The sequence below is a fragment of the Capricornis sumatraensis genome, chromosome 1 (genome assembly GCF_032405125.1).
Source record: "Capricornis sumatraensis isolate serow.1 chromosome 1, serow.2, whole genome shotgun sequence".
NCBI classification, from domain to species: domain Eukaryota; kingdom Metazoa; phylum Chordata; class Mammalia; order Artiodactyla; family Bovidae; genus Capricornis; species Capricornis sumatraensis.
The window spans coordinates 103,845,562-103,867,139 of NC_091069.1; the positions used below are offsets into that span (position 1 = coordinate 103,845,562).

The 21,578-nt window shown below is 53.6% G+C and overlaps 2 protein-coding genes across 4 annotated transcripts; one reads left to right on the top strand and one right to left on the bottom strand.

Moving 5' to 3' along the window:
- Positions 1–928: 928 nt before the first annotated feature.
- Positions 929–7,671, bottom strand: CIAO1 (cytosolic iron-sulfur assembly component 1). Its single transcript, XM_068975254.1, has 7 exons — positions 7,455–7,671; positions 6,382–6,530; positions 5,817–5,928; positions 5,618–5,706; positions 5,172–5,373; positions 4,017–4,104; positions 929–3,209 (listed from the first exon to the last, which is right to left on the bottom strand). The coding sequence occupies exons 1-7, from the start codon at positions 7,591–7,593 to the stop codon at positions 2,969–2,971; spliced, it is 1,020 nt and encodes a 339-aa protein (XP_068831355.1). The 5' UTR covers positions 7,594–7,671; the 3' UTR covers positions 929–2,968.
- A 295-nt stretch (positions 7,672–7,966) lies between these two features.
- Positions 7,967–20,603, top strand: TMEM127 (transmembrane protein 127). Of its 3 annotated transcripts, XR_011144936.1 has the most exons (4): positions 8,559–8,802; positions 17,385–17,549; positions 18,234–18,633; positions 20,027–20,603. XR_011144936.1 is itself a non-coding variant. In XM_068972392.1 (3 exons), exons 2-3 carry the CDS (start codon positions 17,393–17,395, stop codon positions 18,539–18,541), a joined length of 465 nt encoding a protein of 154 aa, XP_068828493.1. In that variant the 5' UTR covers positions 7,967–8,061; positions 17,385–17,392; the 3' UTR covers positions 18,542–20,603. The 3 variants fall into 3 exon arrangements, 2 of the variants coding, with proteins under 2 accessions (XP_068828493.1, XP_068828488.1); XM_068972392.1 differs by lacking the exon at positions 8,559–8,802 and adding an exon at positions 7,967–8,061 and having other exon boundaries at positions 18,234–20,603; XM_068972387.1 differs by having other exon boundaries at positions 18,234–20,603.
- The last annotated feature ends 975 nt before the right edge of the window (positions 20,604–21,578 follow it).

Consider the following 21,578-nt stretch of genomic DNA (forward strand, 5'->3'; position numbering starts at 1 on the left):
TGAACGCCAGTTCAAGGCCGAGGCTGCTCTTCAGTTGGGCTGCACCCGTTCAGCCAGCAGAGGGCAGTGTTGGTGCCCTGTGCTGTCAGGACTGCCTGTGGGCCCTTCTGGGTCAGCGTCGTTGCAGAGCTAACACTGAACTTTGGTGGAAACCAACAGGTTAGCGCTTTCTCAAGATCGGCAGTGTCCCCTCCCATAAGGAGGCAGTACCGGCTGGGTGCTTAAAGCAGTTGCAAGATTCAGATCTATAAATTTTCTTCTCAGATTCTTGCCTTCTGTTGTTTTCTGGGAATATTGTTTTGTGTGTGTTAAGTCGTGTCTGATTCCTTGTGACCCCATGGACTGTAGCTCTCCAGGCTCCTCTCCATGAAATTCTCCAGGCAAGTAAACTGGAGTGGGTAGCCATTTCCTGGAGAAGGCAATGGCAACCCACTCCAGTACTCTTGCCTGGAGAATCCCATGGACAGAGGAGCCTGGTAGGGCTGCAGTGCATGGGGTCGCGAAGAGTTGGACATGACTGAGCGACTTCACTTTCACTTTTCACTTTCATGCATCGGAGAAGGAAATGGGAACCCACTCCAGTGTTCTTGCCTGGAGAATCCCAGAGACGGGGAGCCTGGTGGGCAGCCGTCTATGGGGTCGCACAGAGTTGGACACGACTGAAGTGATGTAGCAGCAGCAGCAGCCATTTCCTCCCCCAACCCAGGGATCAAACCCACAATTCCTGCATTGGCCGGTGTATTCTTTACCACTGTGCCACCTGAAAAGCCCCTTTTTAGGAATAAATGTGCATAAAACTGGAAGATGATTCTGATGGGTAATTTCCCTAGGTTGGCAATTTTCTAGGCTTAGGACCCCTCTACACTACAAAAATGAACCAAACAGCTTTTATCATTTGGGTTATAGCCACTGATGTTTATTTACTAGAGTAAACGCATTTTAAAATAACTAACTTAATTATGTTAACATTTTATGAAGAACAACTTCGAAAACAAATTCGGGGAGAAGAACAGCATTTTACATTTTTGTAAGTCTCTCTCATGTCCAGCTTAATAAGACAGTTGGATTCTCACAGCTGTTTCCAAAACCTGTTGTGTGAATTGATGTAAAGCTGACTTCACATAGGTAGGAAGTTGGAAGAAGTTTCTAAATAGGCTTCTCAGGTAATAGGGGCTATGAGATAACTAGGTCACTACACAGGTGGTAGTCTCTTAAAGGTGATGTGGGCATGAAACCTTATCAGTGAGCATACTTCTCAAGAGCAACACCTTGCATTAAAACCCACTTGCCTCTCTTACACTTCTAATGAGTCTTGCCCATGAGTGTCTTTGTAACATGCCTTAGTCATTTGGAAAATGCTCATTCACAAAATTATGCAAATCTTTCAAATGTTAATACACTTCATCATAAATCATGTGTTCCTATCACCACCAATCCCCGCAGAAAAGCCTAAGCATCGAGAAGATGTCAAGCTCCTGATGTCAATAGGAGTTTTCACAAATTTGAATTTTTGCTGGAAAGCTTGTTTTATCATTGGCAACACCATCAGTTTCCCGTGAAGTGACAGGCTCATTCCATTCATTTCCCAGAAAATGTCTCCCAAATAGCCAAGTCTAAGCACTAGTTTGCTAGTTCTTCCAAGGAGAAACGGTTACGCCGTGGACACGGCTGATGGAGCGCGCAACTGCACAGCTGCTTTCCTCAGGACAGCCTGCCTCTGCGTGCAACACGGCCGCTGCACACCGGCTTCCGATAGTGCTGTATGCCCAAGGCGGGGCATCTAATGCAGTTCATTCGTGCTGGTTCTACTGGGGAGGCTTCTCAGCGGAGTCGGCAGTATTCTCACTGAGGGCAAGGCGTGGAGACGCGACTGCAGCATCTGGTGCCATCCCCTTGCTCCGGAGGTGCTGAGCTCTCTGCCTGCCCTGAAGCACTCTAGGGAAGCCCAGTGGCAGGCACATCTCGAGAACCACAGCTCTAGATACTGCCCCAGCTGTCTTCAAAATCTAAGGTCATGATTTCTGTGGTATAAAACTGAACTGAAGGCCATGGCCTTGAGGATGGTCCTCAAGTCAAACCCATTTGGCCGTGCCTGTCCAAGGACAGCCTGAGACCCCAGTGCCCCCGGCCTGTGCCCGTGTTTCTCTACCTCTCTTCAGCATTATTTCCCTAAGGGGCTGCTGCTTACCACTCACCCCCACTATGGAAATCTAACAGGACAGACCACAGAGTATTTAGGTACTGTGGTTCTTGAGAGGGCACATACTGTCCCTTTAGGATTTTTTTGCCCCTCACCCCCCCACTAAGAATGTATGACCTGTGGCCAACAGTAACTCCCTGCTAGGGTTCACATCCTCTCCATTTATTTCTCAGCACTCCCTCGCTGTCATCACAGCACCTGGCACAGAAGGTATGCAAGGGTTTCTAAGGGAAAGCACAGGGGTCTCTTATTCTAACAAACCTACATTAAGGAATTAATTTCAGTATTGATTGCATGTCTTAAATTCAAGGATTTACCCAGAAAATGGGAAGACAGGGCCTACTTCAGAGAAGGACTCACCATGAAATTCTTTTAAATTGTGAATGTCCCTATAACATAAAATAGGACTTGGGACTCGGATTATTTGTATAAAGCTTATAGTCTCAGAAAGGGCTGAGCTGCATCCCTCCTACATAAAGATATGATGATTATAAATAGTATACTTAACCTCTGCTCTCAGATTGAACACTGCCCTAAAGCAAAATCTGAAGTGCAACGCACAGATGCTCTGCAGCTCTTTACAAGGGGCTCCGTGTGAAGGAGGGGAAGAGTCTGAGTGGTCCGGTGGCCCTGGGCCTCTCCCCAAGTCTGAATGCAGGAGGGCCAAATAAAGCAAGGGCAAGGAAGCCCCTCCTGGCCCTCTCGGGGGCTGGGGAAGTCTGAGGACATTTTCCGGGGAAGCACAATTCTGTCCAAAGCCAAAGTGGCTCAGATGCCTTCAGACGGCTGATACTTCCAGAAGGCCAACTCTCCATCGTCACTGCAGGAGGCCAGAAGCCCCCGTTCCTTGGGGTTCCAGGCCACGCAGTTGACATCCTGGGAGTGGGCCTGAGGCACGTGGGCTGTCATGGAGAAGGTGGGCTGCTGCGGGTCTGAGCCGGGATCCTCCTCAAACACTCGGATGGCATCATCCCCACAGGCGGTAGCCAGGGCCCCTGTCAGCTGACACCTGGGGGGTGGGGGGAACAGGTGCGTCCGTGAGCGTGCAGGTGGCTCCTCCCTCCCCACCTGGCAAGTCAGGGGCGAGGGGCTGGTTCTAGTCCCAAACTCGCGGACACAGCTGCAAGTCTCAGCCTAGAGCCTCTCTAACAAACATGTAGCTGCAAACATCACCCCAAGCTTCAAGTACTGCCATCTAGGTTTCTTTCCACGTCATTAACCTAAAAACCTACATAGAACTGAACTGTACTTTTCTCACTTGGCACAAGCAGTTGCCCTGACATCAAGTATTCCTGACCGTTTTTTTAAACTGATACAACAGGTCACTTAAATTTACCATACTTTTACTTGAGTCCATTTTTGCTATTTCCAAATGTTTGACAGTATAAGTAAAACTTAGATGCACGTCAACTTTTTCAGTTATTTAGGGTTATTTCCTAAGGACAGATTCTCAGGGCAAGAACTGCCCTCTGACCGATTTTCCTATGTGAACGGTCTGGCTTTCCTAGACTCCCTAAGGTAGAAGCTGTGTTACCAAACCATAAAACCCCAGCCATGAAGCCACAGTTTCAAGAATACATATTTCTGGATGGTTTGATGCTGTGGATGGTATGGAGCTACCCTCAGCCTGGGTCTAAGTCTGTCCCCTGTTCCTGTGAACCCTGGGCCAGCCAGTGCTAAACCAGCATGGAGACAGTCTAGCCTGATCTGATGACATGAGGGTGGCTGCTCTATATCCCCATGTATTCCCAAAGATGAAAGAGCGCCCTGACTTCTCGAAAATCTCTAGAATGGTTGGGTAGGGTGGAGGTCTTACCAAGCGACATCATAAATGGTCCTGGAGTGGAAGCCTGACAAGGTGCAGACACACTTCCAGCTGGCCTCGGAGCCGCTGCACGCCACCCCTGTGTGACAGACTTCTCTTGAGCCTTGGGCGTATCCATGCCCTGGGCACCTCAGGCAGAACCTGCCCCACCGCAGCGGAGACCCTAACTTTCCCTCCCCCATCCGCACATCTGAGGCCTCATGCTCACTCCTCTGTCCCCATACGCCCTGATCTGCCTTAGACACTGCAGCCAGACTGGCATTTTCACAGCAGGATTCTGAGAAGGAGACGTCCTGCTCCTCAAAATCCCTTTTGCTACAGACTATGTCTGACAACTTATCCTGCCTTTTTGGAGAAGACTCTTGAGAGTCCTTTGGATAGCAAGGAGATCTAACCAGTCAATCCTCAAGGAAATCAACCCTGAATGGTCATTGGAAAGACTGATGCTAAAGGTGAAGCTCCAGTATTTTGGCCACCTGAGGTGAAGAACTGACTTGCTGGAAAAGACCCTGACACTGGGAAAGACTGAGGGCAGGAGGAGAAGGGGACGACAGAGGATGAGATGGCTGGATGGCATCACTTGACTCAATGGACATGAGTTTCAGCAAGCTCTGGGAGATGGTGAAGGACAGGGAAGTCTCATGTGCTACAGTTCATTGAGTTGCAAAGAGTCAGACACGACTTAGTGACTAAACATCAGCTACCCAGCCCAACCTACCTTATTTCTCTCCAAACTCCTTATGCCCTATGCTCCATCTACCCTAAGAAAATCCCTGTTCCTGGTGTAAACCTAGGCCGCCTTTACTTTCAATGCCTTTGCTCACGTGGTCGTCTTTGCATCTAGAATTTCCTTTTTTTGTTTTGTGGCTATGTCTGGGAGCTTAGTTCCCTGACCAGGGATCAAACCAGTGCCCCCTGCATTGGAAGCATGGAGTCTTAACCAGCGGAAGTCACAGAAGTCTCTTCTTATGTTAAAAATTCCTTTCAGTCTGGATGAAACGGCCCCCCTTCCCCAGAGCCTCTCTGGACTCTTCCAGCACTCTCCCTGGAGCCCTCCCATGCACATTTATGAAGGGCCCCGCTTTCTGTGACTCATCCATGTGTCTCAGCCCCTCAGCAGAGATGGGTCCTAGGCTGGGCCCTCACCTTGCTCGTTGCCTGGAAGATACTGGTGCCAGATGCGCACGGTGCGGTCGTCACTGCAAGACGCCAGGCGCTGGCCACTGGGGTCAAAGGCCAAGCTCCACACGGTGGACTCGTGGCCTTCGAGGGTGGCGCAGCACACCCAGTCATCCTCTTCCTCCCGGTAGAGCTTCACTGTGTCGTCATAGCTGGCGGAGGCCAGCAGCTGTGGGGGAGGCCAAGGACAGCACAGTATGTGTGTGTAGGGCCTGGGAGTGTCTTCGGTTCCGAGACTTCTCCCTCCCGGGACAGGACAGTCCCAGGGATGTGCTTTTATAAAGGGACTCACTGACATCTTCTGGTCACAGACAGAGATTCCTGGGAAAGCCAGGTTGAGGCTGAAGAGCAGAAGGCGGCTGGGTACAACCCTCCACATTATATTACTTCCCACCAAGATACCCGGCTCTTACCTCCTGGCTCGGGTGCCAAACCACATGCTTGACATCCTGTGTGTGGGAGTTGAGGACACTGACACATTCATACTCATCCTCTTCATCAACTGTGGAGGAGAAAAGAAGGGGGCACACAAGCTGACCGTCAGGGACACAGGGCGGGGTGCAGAGATCGGGTGGCAGGCTCTCCAGTGCACCAGGAGGGATCTGGACTCACCTTCCCAGACCCACACACTCTTGTCTCGGCTGCAGGTGGCAAGGAGGTTGCCAGACGGAGCCCAGGCCACTGATTTGACCTCATTTTCATGGCCCTCCAGAGTGGTTACACACTGCGAACAGTGAAGAGGAACAGGAATCAGTGCCAGCTAAGACCCCTGTGGTCCTTGCAAGTCCAGTCCCACTGACCCAGGCTGGCTCAGGTTCCTAAACCAGGAACATCCCTGGTGGTCCAGTGGTTAAGAATCAAACTGCCAGTCCAACGCACACAGGTTCCAACACTGGTCCCCAGGAAGACTCTGCACGCCCTGGAGCAACTAAGCCCGTCCACCACAACTACTGAAGCCCAGGAGCTCTGCAGCCTTCACTCCAGAACAAGAGAAGCCACTACAGGAAGCCCATGCACCGCAACAAAGAGTAGCCTGCACTTGCCACAACTGGAGAAAACCCACGCAAAGCAGCGGAGACTCAGCACAGCCAAAAATAAAACAAACACTAGAATAAAAAAAGTTCCTAAACCAGCCCTGGGGATCAAACAGGCAACAATCCTGGTCCCATCTATTTACCTCAAAGTCATCCTCATTCTTCTTCCAAATGCAAGTGGTGGCATCAAAGCTGGCCGAGGCCAGGTAATTTCCGCATGGAGACCAGGCCACCTTCCGCACGGTGCGCTGGTGGCCTTCACAAAGGACAGATTTGCAGACCCAGCTGTCACCTAAAAACAGAGGACAGGTCAGGTTCTGGAGCTGGGTCCACAAGAATGTACTGAAGCAAGAGCCATGCCATTGGGTAATAGGGTCCAGCATCAGAGCCAGGCTGGGGGGCGGAGCTCAGTAAAGTTACAGAAAGCTGGAGGCATCCTTCTGAAACAAATCTGAGGAATCACCCTCCTGATTTAAAATTGTTAAGAGCACCTACATGCATGTGTGTGTGCGTGCGCGCGCGACCGCCCTGTCACTTCAGTCACCTCTCACTCTTTGCGACCCCATGGACCATAGCCTGCCAGGCTCCTCTGTCCATGGCATTTTCCAGGCAAGAATACTGGAGTGGGTAGCCATTCCCGCCTTCAAGGGATCTTCCTGACCCAGGGATCCAACTGGCCTCTCTTGTGTTGGCAGTCGCCACCTGGTAAATGCCCTTGGGATAAAATTTAAACTTCTTCAACTGTTGCAAATTATTTTGAAGCCTACTTTCTTCCTTCTCTTCTCATTTTCCTGCCTCAGCAACTATCACAATTTCCCTAACAGTTTCAGTCTCTCTATTGACTCTCTCTATTGGAGAAGGAAATGGCAATCCACTCCAGCACTCTTGCCTGGAAAATCCCATGGACAGAGGAGCCTGGTAGGCTACAGTCCATGGGGTCGCAAAGAGTCGGACACGACTGAGCGACTTCACTTCACTCAGAAGAGGAACAGGACATTTTAGCTTCTAGTAGTTGCTGACTCCTTCACCGGAAAACCCATTCTCAAAGTGGCTAAGGTTCAACTCGAAGAGAACCCCTCCATCCTCTCCCTCGGCCCGTGACCCTCGTCCAGGGTCTGCCTGCCCCGCAGGCTGCGTACTCCCAGAGACTGGCACCCACATCAAGCGCAAGGAGACCCCTTGGCGGCAGGGGTCGTGCAGCCGGATCGGGGCTTACCCTCCCTGCCCCAGATTCGGACGCTGCGGTCACCACCGCACGAGGCCAGCAAGGTTCCCGCGGGGTTCCAGGCCAGGAACCAGCAGCGGGAGTCCGGGTGCGCCAGGATACGGCTAAGCAGCACCAGCGAGTCCTTCATGGCTGCCCGGCGCAGGAGGAGACAAAAATGAGCAGAGCCAGCCGCTCCGACTGCGGTTCTCACAGAGCAAACCCCCTCGCGCCCGACTGCCAGGGTCCACCCTGGAAACGAAGCGCCCGCTGCTTCGGCTGCGCTGCCTTCTGGGAGTTGTAGTCGTCCTTTCCCCACCCCACTCCCCCAACCACGGCCCCACCTCCAACGAAAAGCATCGCGGCACGGCCTGGAACTACCAGTCCCATGAGGCCTTGCGCAGGGAGCCGGCGGCGCGCCCGGGCTGTGTCGCGCGCTGGGAACGGGGCGGGGAGCCGGAGGAGGCGGGGTCGGAGGTGGAGGAAGCCGGAAGTGGATCGGGCCGGGGTCTGTCCGGGCGTTGCGGGTTTGGGCCCTGAGATCGCTCGTGTCGGGGTAACTGAGGAGCCCGTGACCGGGACGGAGCGACGCCATACCGGCACTGAAGCCTGCTGACTGGTGAGGATCAGAAGTCGCTGAGGGGTGGGTCCTATCTGGGCAGAGATCGCACCGCAGAGCGCCGTTCCCAGATCCTGGTTCCCCGATCCTTGCGGCCCAGCTTGGCCCTCCGCCCCTGGGCACCTTCTGGCCAGGACCCCGAGTCCGGCTTTTTCTTCCACCAGTAACGGATACCTCCGCCCGAGCCCCTCTCCCTACTGTATTCTGCCGAGGTCCAGCGGGCCCCCAGCCCTCTCCGGGTCTTCGTCCCGCACCTCCGCAGCTCCACTCCGGGGACCCCGTCCCCGCCCCCCGAACCTCTGCAGCTCTCCAGTCTCTGCTCGGCCCTTGGTCCCACCCCCATCCCCTGGGGTCGGCCCTGACCGCCTTCCTCCAGCCTCACCTGCTACGAACCCAGTACGTTGCTCTCCTCCCCCCGGACAGGCAGGCTCTGTGCGCCCCGCGGAGGTCGGCGGCTACCAGCAGCGACCGCGGAGCGACGGCGGGCGGCCCCGGACATGTACGCCCCCGGAGGCGCAGGGCTGCCCGGCGGGCGCCGGCGGAGGAGCCCGGGAGGCAGCGCTCTGCCCAAGCAGCCGGAGCGTAGTCTGGCCTCGGCCCTGCCGGGTGCCCTGTCCATCACCGCGCTGTGCACCGCGCTCGCCGAGCCTGCCTGGCTGCACATCCACGGTGGCACCTGTTCCCGCCAAGAGCTGGGGGTCTCCGACGTCCTAGGCTACGTGCACCCGGACCTGCTGAAAGGTGAGGGCGCTGCGCGCCAGCCCTCTTCTTTCTAGGCGCCCGGGCCTCCTTGGCAGGGTGCGGACTGGAGCTGAGATAGCCTGGGGTAGGCACCTGGTTAAAGGAAACAGCCCATTGCTGTCTGATGTTCTTGCCCACCAGGTGGCTCTGTTTGGGGTCCGGCCCCTTATTAATTCTGATGTTATTCAGCCAAGCACCCACTCCTCAACGCCATGGTAATCTGGACTGCTATTTTCGGCTTCTGCTGGGGGAAGGGCGCAGTATATCAGAGAGAAGATAAGGGTGCTAGGCATCACAATTACCTGTCTCCTTCTAAGGAGCCCGAGTTACAGGAAGATTTTTTTTGTTGTTTTTTTGTCGGGGGCTGGGGTGGTCAGCTTGAGAAAAAGGAACTTTAAAATACGGCCAGATTTTAAAAGATGTTTGTGAGTTCTGCAGTCTTCGGATTGTTGTTAGAGAAAAGGGGAGTCTACGGTATTTTCAATAACCAGAAGTCAGTTCCATTGCCACCCTCAGCAAAACAATAGGAATTTGGCCCGTGGAACCCTCACAAGTGTGAGGGAATGAGGTAAGGTTGCTTTGTTCATTATGGTGCTTCCTGGGCAGGGAAGCAGAAGAAAGGGGAACCAGACCATCATCTTTACTGGATGCAGGGGAGGTCTGTAGCCCATCCTTCCCAGCCCTCCTCTCTGGTGATGAAGGTACAGACTGTGTGGTGTGGGGGCAGTATTGCACTGCCTGGTTTTTACAGGGAAAATGGTCAGTGGATTGCAAACAACCCTGATTAACAGCAGAGTTCATTACCCCCAAGGCCTTTTGAACCATTCCTGAAGGTTTTCTCCGTGTGCCACTGCTGGCTGTAATTCATTCCAGATGTGTGTTGCCCCATTGTCTGTTTAAGGATTCATGTTGCCTGGGGTTTGGTGAAAAGGTCAAGTTCTCTTTGAGTGCCTTGGATCATACACCACTTGTGCAGGTCGAGGCTGAAAAACCCTGTCCTGTGGCCTAATGTTATCTTTCTCTGAGAGTTCTCTTGCTGGTTTGCATTTCTCTTGAGTTTTCAAAGCTTTCGGATGATTTTGTAGAGAACAGGATGGGGGCTTCTGGTTTGTTTCCAGATATCACAGTGATGATAACTTTCACTGTGTTGGCTCACTAAGACCTATGGGCTTCCCTGGTGGCTCAGATGGTAAAGAATCCACCTGCAATCCGGGAGACCCTGGTTCGATTCCTGGATGGGGAACATCCCCTGGAGAGGGAAAGGGCAGCCCACTCCAGTATTCCTGCCTGGGAAATACCATGGACAGAGAAGCCTCACAGGCTACAGTTGCTGGGGTCACAGAAAGACACGACTTAGCAACTAACACTAACACTTACCCACTGGATGGAGACCACGTGCTATGCAGCTTTCTCTGTGGCAAAAAGCCCATCAAGCTCGAGTCGAGTCAGGGTGACTTTTCTGTTAGCACGCTCCTCAGAACTTGCCTTCTTTGAGGCACAGCTGCCACTTTGCACTGCTTCATCCAGACCTTGGCAGCTGATGCCCTTGGTGGTCAGTGTTTCAAGTGCTTGGTGTCGTATCAAAACCGGGAGTGTGCGTGCATGCTCAGTTGTGTCCTACTCTTTGTAACCCCATGGACTGTAGCCTGCCAGGCTCCTCAAGAATACTGGGGTGGGTTGCCATTTCCTTCTCTAGGGAATCTTCCCGACCCAGGGATCGAACCCGAATCTCCTGCGTCTTCTCCAGTGGCAGGCGGACTCTTTACCGCTAGCTTCCTGGAAAGCCCCCAAGCTGAAAGGGAATTCATGATGCCGCTCTATTTCAGGTCATTCCTAGGAAGGCTTGTAAAATTCCTGCAATGGAGCGAGGGGCCCATCTGATTCCATGTCTTCATTCCAAAGGTCCAGGAAACTGTCTCAGAGAAGTGAAATGACCTCTGCAGGGGCGCACAGCAGGGAACGGCAGAGTTGAGTGCGCCTCACTTTTGGCACCAGTATAAAGTGATGCCGTCTCGTTTATGTTTGCTTTCCTCCAGCTGTCATAAGGAACGACCTCGCGATGGCTTATCCCACTTTGGCCCACATCCTTGTCAAAGGCACATCAGAAATAAATTCTTGGTTCTGTTCTCCTTTGTTCACACACGTGTCTACCTTTTCGGAGAAATTATCCAAGCTGGATTTTGTCTTTTATAAGGCAGGTCGCCTTCGCCTTCACATGGTGCCTGCCTGTCCATGTGTTTAGGGCTCTCAGCCCACGAATGGTTTCAGCCTGGTCTTCCTTGGTCTCCTCCGCCATTGCAAGCTGGGAGCGCTTGGTGTCCTGTAACAAAGCTGACAGTGCTGACTCGTGAGCTGTCACAGAAGGTGGTAAAGGATCTGAAGGTCCCTGATTGCTTCTCTTCTTCTTCTTTGTCCGTGCTTAGTTGCTCAGTCGTGTCCGACTCTTTTGTGACCCCGTGGACTGTAACCCACCAGGCTCCTCCGTCCCTGGGATTCTCCAGGCAAGAATACTGGAGTGGGTTGCCATTTCCTACTCCAGGGGATCTTCCCAACCCAGGGATTGAACCCAGGGCTCCTGCATTGCAGGTGGAGTCTTTACCTTCTGGTCCACCAGGGAAGCCCCCTTCTTCTCTGTACCAGTTGGCTTTTGGGTGCCTGCTGGGCCTTCAGTCGTTTGCTACTCTGTAGGGCTGTGCCAAGCCCCAGGGTCTAGCAGATATCCTAGTGTGGAAGCCTGGCTATTCCCCATCTCAGTAGAGGGCAGAGCTGTGGGGTACAGGCCTCGTGCCTGTAGGCGCTTCCAGAGGGAGGGCAGACCCTGCCAGGTCTCTGCAGGTGATGGGGAGTGGAGCGGGCCAACAGGCTTTGGCATGATGCCTTCCCGTTTCTTGGCCCCTTGCCTGAGTACCGGGCATCGCGCTAAGCACCCTTCATGCCTGGCTGTAGTGTCACCTAAACAACTTCTTTATTTGGTAGGTAACTGTCATCACCCCCGCCATATGCACACACACTCACAGGTCTTGGGCCCAGACTGGTCTCTTGCTAAGGGGCACCCAGCTGCTCCAAGTGGCACGGACTCCACCCTCACCGCTGCGCCTCAGTGCACACTAGACTGTTTCTCCATCCGAGCTGTCCTGGGCCTCTTACTTCCCCATTCTGGCCGAGTTTTTCCTCACAAGCCCAGCAAAACTATGTTTTTTATTCCTCTTCCCCTCTCATTGCCGGGCTGAGTCAAAGCCCATCATCCTTTCTCATTCCCAGAGCCCTGAAGGCTTTTACAAAAGTCGTGGCTCAAAAGATCCTGTTGGGAATTCCTCTGCTCTCCAGGGCTGCCCCCTTCTCACACAGCTCTTCAGCCTGGGCCAGGGGGCCCCCAGCAGCCATTCCTTCTGAGCCTCAACCCCTCTCTGCCCCTCAAGTGCGCCTAGCAAGGGGGCAGCAGGGACCACAGGCTCAGGAAGCATCTCTGGAGAATAAGGGAGTGTAGGATGTGAAGTCGAGGGAATCATGATTGACAGCAAGCCATGGGAAGGTCAAGGGCCTTCTGGGAAGGGCTGGCGTGTCTGAAGGGTGGTGACCAATGCAGCTGGCATTTCCAGATCCTGTAGGGGCGTGTCCTTGCAGGCAGCTTGGCCAGGATCCTTGGGATCTGTGGGACGACCCGGCCTGGCACTGGAGGGCCCTCTTGGAGTCTTGTGTCAGAAGTTTTGTCTGGAAGCTAAAAAGTCAAGAGTAGGGTGCAGCTGTATAAAGTGGGTGGATGAATGCTGGAAGGACTGACTCAAGGACTCCAGTGAGGGTGGAATAGGAGAAGAAACAGAAGGGAACTGGCGAGAAGCCACTAGAAGCTTCCTGCCTGCTGCCTCTCTGGGTCAGGAGGGGATGAGAGCCATGGGCAGGTAGACAGGAAGAGCAGGGGCCTTCCAAACAAATCCAGCCCAGTGACTCACCAGTGACCTTGGGCAAAGTCAGGTCTGTGGGATCCTATTACACAGCAGCTGCCTTCTTCCCCAGTCGCTGGAGGGGACAGGCAAGCAATGGTTACCGAAGTAAACAGGCCACAGCGCAACTGGAGCACAGGGTGCGTTCGGTCTGACCAGGGCGTAGTGCGTGCAGCGCTGGTGGAATTTAAATTCAGCTCCACCTGCCATTTCTCTTCACAAATAAAATAACATACACACAGCATTTGAGGATGGGCTTCTCTTAGGCAGCCCTCTCAACAAAGCAGATATTCATTGCAGGGGAGGAGAGAAAGAGACATTGAGATCCCGACCCCAGGAGAGCCTGAGCAGGGTTCTAAGGAGGGCTGGCGTAACGCTGCCTGTCTCAGCTGTGTGCTCTGAGACCCTCTGATGAGAGCGCACCAGGGACGTGGGGCAGGGTTCTCGGATATCTGTCAGCATTACTCCAAGGGAAGTTCCCATTTGGCTTTCCCCCTTGACCCGGAAGGTTTGCTCAGAACTTTGGAGTGGAGAAAGGCATAAGGCAGTCAGGTGAAAACAAAACCTATTTGAGCTGTGGGTGCAGAGCCCCTTCTCTGGACCGTGTCATCACCCCTGTGGCGCTGATCCTCTAGCCCCCACTGGCTGATGTGCGTGGATGGGGCAGTTCCTGGTGTTGGCAGGAAAGGCAGCCAAGGAAGACACTGCTGTGGCCACCCAGCACAGAGGGAGTGGGGCTGCTCCTTCCTGGCACTTTGGGGTCTGGCTGCCCTCAAGGGCCCCTGTGCAGATGGGGCAGGTGTCATTGGTTCCATTGACTGGTGAGCAGGCAGATGTGAAGGGCAACTTGCTCGAAGTGATGCGTAACCTGTGGTGGGACTGAGACTGGGTGCCCAGTTTATACGTCTTCTGCTTTTTTTTTTTTTTTTAATATTTCTTTATTTGGCTGCACCAGGTCTTAGTTGCAGCATGCGAGTCTTTTAAGTCGTGGCATGTGGGATCTAGTTCCCTGACCAAGAACTGAACCCAGGCCCCCTGTGGTGGGAGCTCGAGGTCTTAGCCACTGGGCCACCAAGGAAGTCCCCTGCCTTCTGCTTGTAAGAGTCAAGACTCTGGCCTTCCCTGATGGCCCAGTGGAAAAGAATCCACCTGATCCCTGATCCGGGAAGATCCCACCTGCCATGCGCCACAACTACTGAGCCTGCGCTCTGGAGCCCGGGAGCTGCAGCTGCTGAAGCCCAAGGCCTTAGGCCCGTGCCCTGCAACACGAGAAGGCTCCGCAATGAGAAAAGCCCAGGCGCCACAACTCAAGTAGCCTCTGCTTGCTACAAGCAGAGAAAAGCCCACACATGGCAATGAAGACCCAGAGCAACCAAAAATAAATAAATAAAATTACACAGTATATGTATTTTTTAAATTAAAATACCAGCTCTGATGGTTGCTGAAGCTTAGATCACACCAACAGGTTTGGCTCAATAATTCCCAGGAGGAGCTCCATTTATCGCTTAACAACCCAAACCTTTTTGGCCTACAAGAGATTTCACGCTCCAGCTGTTTCCATAGTGAGCTCAGCGGCCACTGGTGCTGACGGGGCTCTGCCAGCATCCATGGTCCCTTTTGACTTCTCACTCAAATCCAGCTCTTCAGGATTTGATCGATTAGCTCCATCGGGGAAATGTAAAGCGGCTGACTCTGGTGCTTGGTGATGGTGAGCATCACAGTGCAAGGGAGCCTGACACTGGTTTGGAGCCTAGCTATGTGCTGTGTGTGACCTGCAGGAAGTCACAACCTCCTGGGGCCTCTTGAGTCCTCATCTGAACCGGATGATGAATCCCCTGGAGTGGAGTGAGGCTTAACTAAGACAACATTTGCCCCACCTATGTGCACAGGCAGGCATACCTGGAGGGAAACACAAGAAACTGCCAACAAGGTTGTCTCTCAGAGCTTCCCTGGAGGTCCAGGGGTTAAGACGCTGCACTTCCACTGGAGGGGGCTTGGATTCAATCCCTGGTAGGGGAACTAAGATCCTGCATGCCATGTGGTGTGGCCAAAATAAAATTAAATGAAAAAAAAAGATGTTTATCTCTTGGGAGGGGCAGCTGAACATCTGTGGAAGTCTTCCTTGTGACTGAAATAAGGATATTCTGAAACATACGACCCCTGGACGTGTGTAAAGGATCCTTGACATTGTAAAAGGATGCTAATACTATGGACATCCTGTAGTCACTGTGCCACCAAAGAAAGGATCTCTGAAGCCTTGGGTGTTCCATTTTTCAGTTAAAACTAGTTGTTAAATTAAAACCGAGTAGCACAATTAAAGCATCGCTCAGAGGGCCTGGCCATGTTGAGTAATGTGGGAGGAATCTGAACTCAGCCTGCTGCAGAGCAGAGTGTGATGTAAACCCTTCCACCCTGCCGCTCAGAAGTTATTCTTGGAGGCACTAGAAGAATGCTTGCGTCCTGCCGGGTCCCTGCCGTGTGCTATGTGGACCCCCAGAACTGTGGCATAGAGCTTGTAGCAACGTTCACAGTGTAGCCAGGACACAGCCTGTCTCTGGGAGCTTTTGTTTCAGAGAGGCCCTGTGGGCTTCTGGACTCCTTCAGGCCCTCAGGGCCAGATTAAATGAAGGCTGGACCTTGTTGCTGGCAGAGCTTAGGCACAGGCAGCCTCCTGGCAGCAGGCGATCACCCAGGCTGGATGAGTGGGCTCCAAACAGATGGTCAGCTGACATGAGAGTGACAGATAGCTCTGAGGGCAGCTTGGCAGGTGACCTGAAGCCAGATCAAGGCATATGAGTCATGTGGGCTCGGCCAACATCTGCCTGGCGAATTGTGCCCGAGGCAGAAGTATGCGCTGTCACAAAGGCCCAGGGCCCCTGGGTATCTGGTCTGGTTCTTCCGTGTGGGAGGCCAGGCCTCAGTCCGGGTGACACCATAAGGCTAGTCAACGGCTGGTGATTCGAGGCAGCTTGACTGAGCTCAGGTGCCCTCCCCAGCTTTTGACCTCTTCCTTTGGATCCAGTGTTTCCTGGAGTGTGAGGCTCAAGCCGCCTGTGCCGCTTGTGGCGTTTCAGATTCCCAGGCCCTGCTCCAAACCAAGAGCTCAGATCCTCTGCAGCTTGGGCACATGCTCTCAGCCAGCACTCTGCTGTTTTTCTGTGCACCTGAGAGGGATAACCACCATCCCACAGCCTGTTGGCCTGAGATCCAAACTCAGGAAAGGAGTGGACAGTGTAAATCTCGTCAGCCCTTTCCAAAATTTTCCAAATCCATTTTGGTGATCCAAGGTCTAAATAAAAGAAGAGCTTGCTGGTGGCTGAATAGAGGAAGTTAAGGCCCATTTTCTCCTTTTTATCAAAGCTTAAAATGATTTCTTTTCAGATCAGCCTTTATCCCGTCTGTGTCTCTAGAACTATGGCAAGTTGCGTAGATATCAAAGGGAGCTGACAGTGCAGTCTAGATGGAATAAAAAAAAATTTTTTTTAAAGAAAGCAAGAACGATATTAAAGTCCCAGAAGAACATGTAGGTTGCTCGCTGTGTCGTGTGCGCTTGTCGTCCTGGGGTCTCTCACCAGGACCCTGGGGCTCCTTACTCTTTGAACGGTGCATCTCCTGTTCTAGCATCTTTTTCTTGGTCCCTTCCCTCGTTTTTGCTAGAGCGAGCAGCCCCCAAAGGCTTTGCCCTCATTTTAGAAGGTATTTGGTGCTCTCAGTTTCTGAACCTTTCATGCTTTTGTGGTATAAATCTGATTGCTTCTTAGCTTTTCCCATTTCTGGGTTATATAAAAGGAGGTCCAGTCTACCAGCTTTCCCTGCGTATTTAGTTCTCGCTTGTAATTCTTTGGTTCTCTAAACTGCTTCAGCTTCTTTTTTATTTATGTACTTGTTTTGGCCACACTGTGTGGCATGTGGGATCTTAGTTCCCTAACGAGGGATCAAACCCCTGCCCCCTGCAGTGAAAGCACAGAGTCTTAACTGCTAGACAGACAGGGAAGTCCCTTCAGTGTCTTTTTGAGTGAAAAGGGGGACGAATGAGTGACTGGATAGAGAATGGACTCAAATGGGACTCTGGCCCTGTCCCTTTGGCTGTCTCAGCTCAGAAGTCAAGGGGCTTCTCCTGCCAGCCGGTGGAGAAGAATGGGTTAGTGTGTCACATTAATTCTTAGGGTCTTTAAAGATGATTAGAAGAGCGTGGCAAGTACAGTTAACCCTGAACAACAGTGGGGTTAGGGATGGTGACCCTCCCAGCAGTTGAAAATTGTGTATGATTTTTGTAATTTATAGTTGGCCTCTGGATCCGTGATTCCACATCTCAGATTTAACCAACTCTGATCGTATAGTACTCTTGAGAAACAATCCACATATGAGTGGACCCTCGTATTGCTCAAGGGTCCACTCTCCACTGAAGTGGGGTGCTGCGCTTGGAATGGTCCCGATGGGGAGGGGGAGGCCTTGAAGCTCATGGGAGCAGTGACCCAGGGGCCCTGTCTGCTAATAGAGGGTCCGCCTCCTTCTCTGCAGACCCCCTGGGTCCTCTCCTAACTCTCCTGGACTGTGGTGTGGGGAGAACTCCTCCCAGGTGGGGACTTCCTGCCCCAGGGTGTTCCTGGGAGCCCTGAGGATTTGGTTCTTCCCCTGTAGACTTCTGCATGAATCCCCAGACAGTCCTGCTCCTGCGGGTCATTGCTGCCTTCTGCTTCCTGGGCATCCTGTGCAGCCTCTCTGCGTTCCTTCTGGATGTCTTCGGGCCCAAGCACCCCGCCCTGAAAATCACCCGTCGCTATGCCTTCGCCCACATTCTCACGGGTAAGCCCAGGCCACTTCCAGTGCGGGAGCGACTGCCATGGGGCCGGGGCATCCTGTCTGGAGTTGCAAGTGGGGACCGAGGGCTTTCCACGCGCAGACAGTTCTTGTTGCTTGTTCCAGCTCTGGCCTTTCACAGAGCACTGGGGTGGCAGGGCAGGCCCACTCGGCCAAGCTGGAGGGAGCAAATGTTAGAACTTCTAAGAACTGTCATCATTCTCCAAGAACGGGATCTGAAGCTTGGCTGGGCTCATGGGGCCCAGAAGGAGCCAGAGAGGAAACGCTGTGTCTCCCCGGAACGCATGGTCTTAGATTCCCTCTCCTCCCCATTCCTGTAGACCAGGCTGCTCTGCTGGTAAAAGGCTTCTCTCGTCCCTCATGACGGGGCTGCTGTGTTGATTTGACTTGGGTTAGTACTGACTCCGGATACCTATTCCTCTTAGGCATCCAGTCACCTCCAGCAGGCCTAGTAGCCCAATTCCAAATTCTTAAGACAGAGAGAATCTAACCGGCCTGGGCAGGGTCAGGCCTCTGTCCCCCACCCTGGCCATATAAGCTCCCCGGCACAGGGTGTGGAGCCAGGCAGGTTCTCTGGGAATTGGGTTTGGGTGGGAAGGCTGCAGCTGGTTCCTCAAGCATCCAGGCTGCGGGGTGCCTGCTAACCCTCTTTTCCCCTTGTCCCCCCAGTCCTGCAGTGTGCCACAGTCATTGGCTTCTCTTACTGGGCTTCCGAACTCATCCTGGCCCAGCAGCAGCAACATAAGAAGTACCACGGGTCCCAGGTTTACGTCACCTTTGCTGTTAGCTTCTACCTGGTGGCTGGCGCTGGCGGGGCCTCCATCCTGGCCACAGCGGCCAATCTCCTGCGCCACTACCCCACAGAGGAGGAGGAGCAAGCGCTGGAGCTGCTCTCGGAGATGGAGGAGAACGAGCCCTACCCGGCAGAGTACGAGGTCATCAACCAGTTCCAGCCGCCCCCGGCCTATACACCCTAGTGCCCACCGTGGGCTCTGGTCCTGGGCCGCCCTCCCCACTCGACAGCGCCGCCCCCACCCAGAGGTGCTCCTTTTCCCAGCAGGCCTCACTGGTAGGATCCTGACCACCGCCACCAACCTTCCCCGGGAGAAGCTCTACTTCGGGGCTGTTCCTGGATCCCCGCTCTCGAAACCTGGGGCTCACTGACTTTAGATAACACACCCTTTTCCCTCTTGAACCTGCCTCTCCCTCCACGGTCACTGGTCATTACCAACCAGGGACGGTCATACACGTTCCCCCCTTTGTGGGCCTGATCTCTGAGGCTGAGGTTTTCCCTGGGGTGCTGTTGACAGTGGACAGTCCCTGATGGAAGAAGCATCCCTGGAGCCCAAGGGAAAGGGGACCATGCCCCGCAGGCTCGCCTCATAGCTGTCCCCATATGTCCCCCAGCGGTAACTCTGGACCGAGCCCCTCTCCCGCCCCTTCTGGGAAAACCCAGCACAGGGCCGCCCGCTCTGTGGCTTTCTCTGCACTTTAGTCTTTGGACTGCCCGGCACATGGGTCCTGTATTTGCGGGAAGAAGGGGTGGCCTCCAGGAAGCAGAGCATGTGCCTGCCCCGCCCCATCCCTGGCTGGTGCCCCGAGACCCGGTGGGGACAGTGGGTCTCCTGAGGCCCGGAAAGGACCAGTGTGACGAGGGCCACATCTCCCCAGCCCCATCACCTCTTAAAATGTGAGTGGTTTTAAAAGGGAAAAACAGCCAAGCAGCACCACCAATACTCTCTTTTTAAACTAGTGACGAGAACGTCGTCTATTGATCCCATTCCTTCTGGCCCTGCAGTGTTTAGGGCCGCTGTCCCTTCCAGTCCCTGGCCGTTGCTCCCTGAATCTCTCCCTGCAGAATGCAGCCCTCCTCCGTCCCTCCCTCCCTCCCTCCCAGTGACCGTGGCTCCTGGGGGCCTTCCTGTGGGACCCAGAGCTGCATCGTTGCCCGGCGGCAGGCTGAGGACTGTGGCCTGGCTGGCTGGCCAGCGTGGTGCTCCTCAGAACTGCAGCGCTGAGACATAACCTGGCCTCCGTGTAGAAACAGGGGCTGCAGCAGGGCAGGAAGCCTACTGCCCTCCACATAGGACCACAACCAGGGGACCCCTGCCGCCTGAGGCGTTGGAGCCGCCTGGTCAAGACGAGCAGACCTGCCCGTGTCCTTCAGGCTCAGCGGGTCCCCTGGACTGTGACTCGGGGCGGCGGCTTGCTGCACACCCCTCTCCCCTTCTTGAATGTACTCTGGTCTCACAGTGCGCTACCAGCTCTTTCTTGCCTGGCCGTCACCGGCTGTCCTGTTTGCCACACATGGCCCTGGATCAGCTGAGTTTTCTGCCCTGAGACCTAGGGCATCAAGTGGGAGAAACCTGAGTGCTTCGGTGTGGATCCAGATGGCCACGCTTCTTGGGAATCAGTGTCCAGGGTTGAGCAGAAAAGCAAACAGATCTTCATGTCCTTCACAGGCCATAGAGTAAGACTGGAGAATGGACACCATTGTTGACCTGTGGCTCGAAGGGACTGTCATGCCCCCTGTCCTTCCGTGGCCAGACTGCCCAAGGGGGTCTGGACAGATGTCCGTGTGGGCGGTGAAAGCCGTGCCTGTGCCTGAGTGAGCGGCCTCCTGGGGCTCAGTGTGATGCCAAAGCGTTCCATGGTGACTCTTCTGGACTCTTCTCAGGCAAGAATGTGTGATACCTGAGCACAGCCATGCAGCTCAAATCAGTCTCATCTTGCTGTAACGTGCGAGTTTGTCTTTGGAAGATTTCCAGGGCACGGACAGCTCTCTCTGACCCTGGGGGTCTGAGCTGGCAGACAGGAGACCGGGCACTGAACACGCATGCCAAAACGACTGGTCATCTCACGAGGACCCACACCCAGGACCCTGTGAGCCATTCCATGTGGTTCAGATTCCAGTTTTTATTCGCTCCCCAAGCCTCTAGCCTTTCTTTCTCTTTTCCCTTGCCCTCCTGACACTGATAGTTGTCATATAAATGCCCCTGGTTGTGTTCTTTTTTTTTTCCTAGAAAAAAAAAATTAAAAAGCAAAACAAAACAAAAAAGCCAGAAACCACGAATAAGAATGCGGTTGCCAATGGCTCCCTGTCATTTTTCTGTCCCAGTTTCCCCAATTTGGTTTGCTCCCTGCCTGCTGGAGAAGCAGGAGAAATTGAAGAAGGGAGTTCCCTGGCGGTCCAGTGACTGGGACTCCACGCTTCCACTGCAGCTGGCACAAGTTCAGTCCCTGGTCAGGAGACTAAGATCCTCTGGGGCATGGCCACACGCATATACACACACAAATTGAGGAAGTGTGCCATAGTGTTTAAAAGGTTAGAGGGAACTGGAACCTGCTTGCTCTGTGCGAGGCGTCCGCACCTAAACAGTCCTCTAACCCTGACAACTTCCACCCTGAGGTTCCAAGGCTGGGAACCAAGGATGCCTCCCCCCAGGTCTTGACTGCAGACCCTGAGCTCTTCCCTCTATGTCCCGTGAGCTGCAGAACAGCATCGGTTCAGAAGTTCAGCCCTTGTGTGCACAGACTTCAGGGCCAGGACTTGCAGAAGAAGATGCACATTCTTTAGAAGCCATGGAAATCCCTGACGGTTCCCCACGTTCCCTTTATCCATTCACAGTGACAGCTGGAACCCGGGCCCCAGTGTGCATCACAGTGACAGAGCTCAGGGCTCCCTGGAAGGAGCAGCCCACTTGGCCTTTTCATTATTATTATTATTACTGGGGAGAGTACACATGTCTCTCAGGAGCTGGGAATGTGTTCTTCTCTCATTTCATTTCAGACACTTAATGAAAGGTGCTTTGCATAAAAAGCACTGTTTAGTCTCCGTGAGTGAAATGTGATGACATTCAGAGGCCGTTCACCAAAGATTTTACATTCTTAGTCTAGGAGATGGACTTGTCCGTGGAAAGACAAGTAAGTGACTAACAGACAGCTGGGGAAGTGCCGGCCCAGAGGGGAGGCTGGATGAGGCAGCTTCGTGTGAGGGGGTGTTGGAAGTGGGGT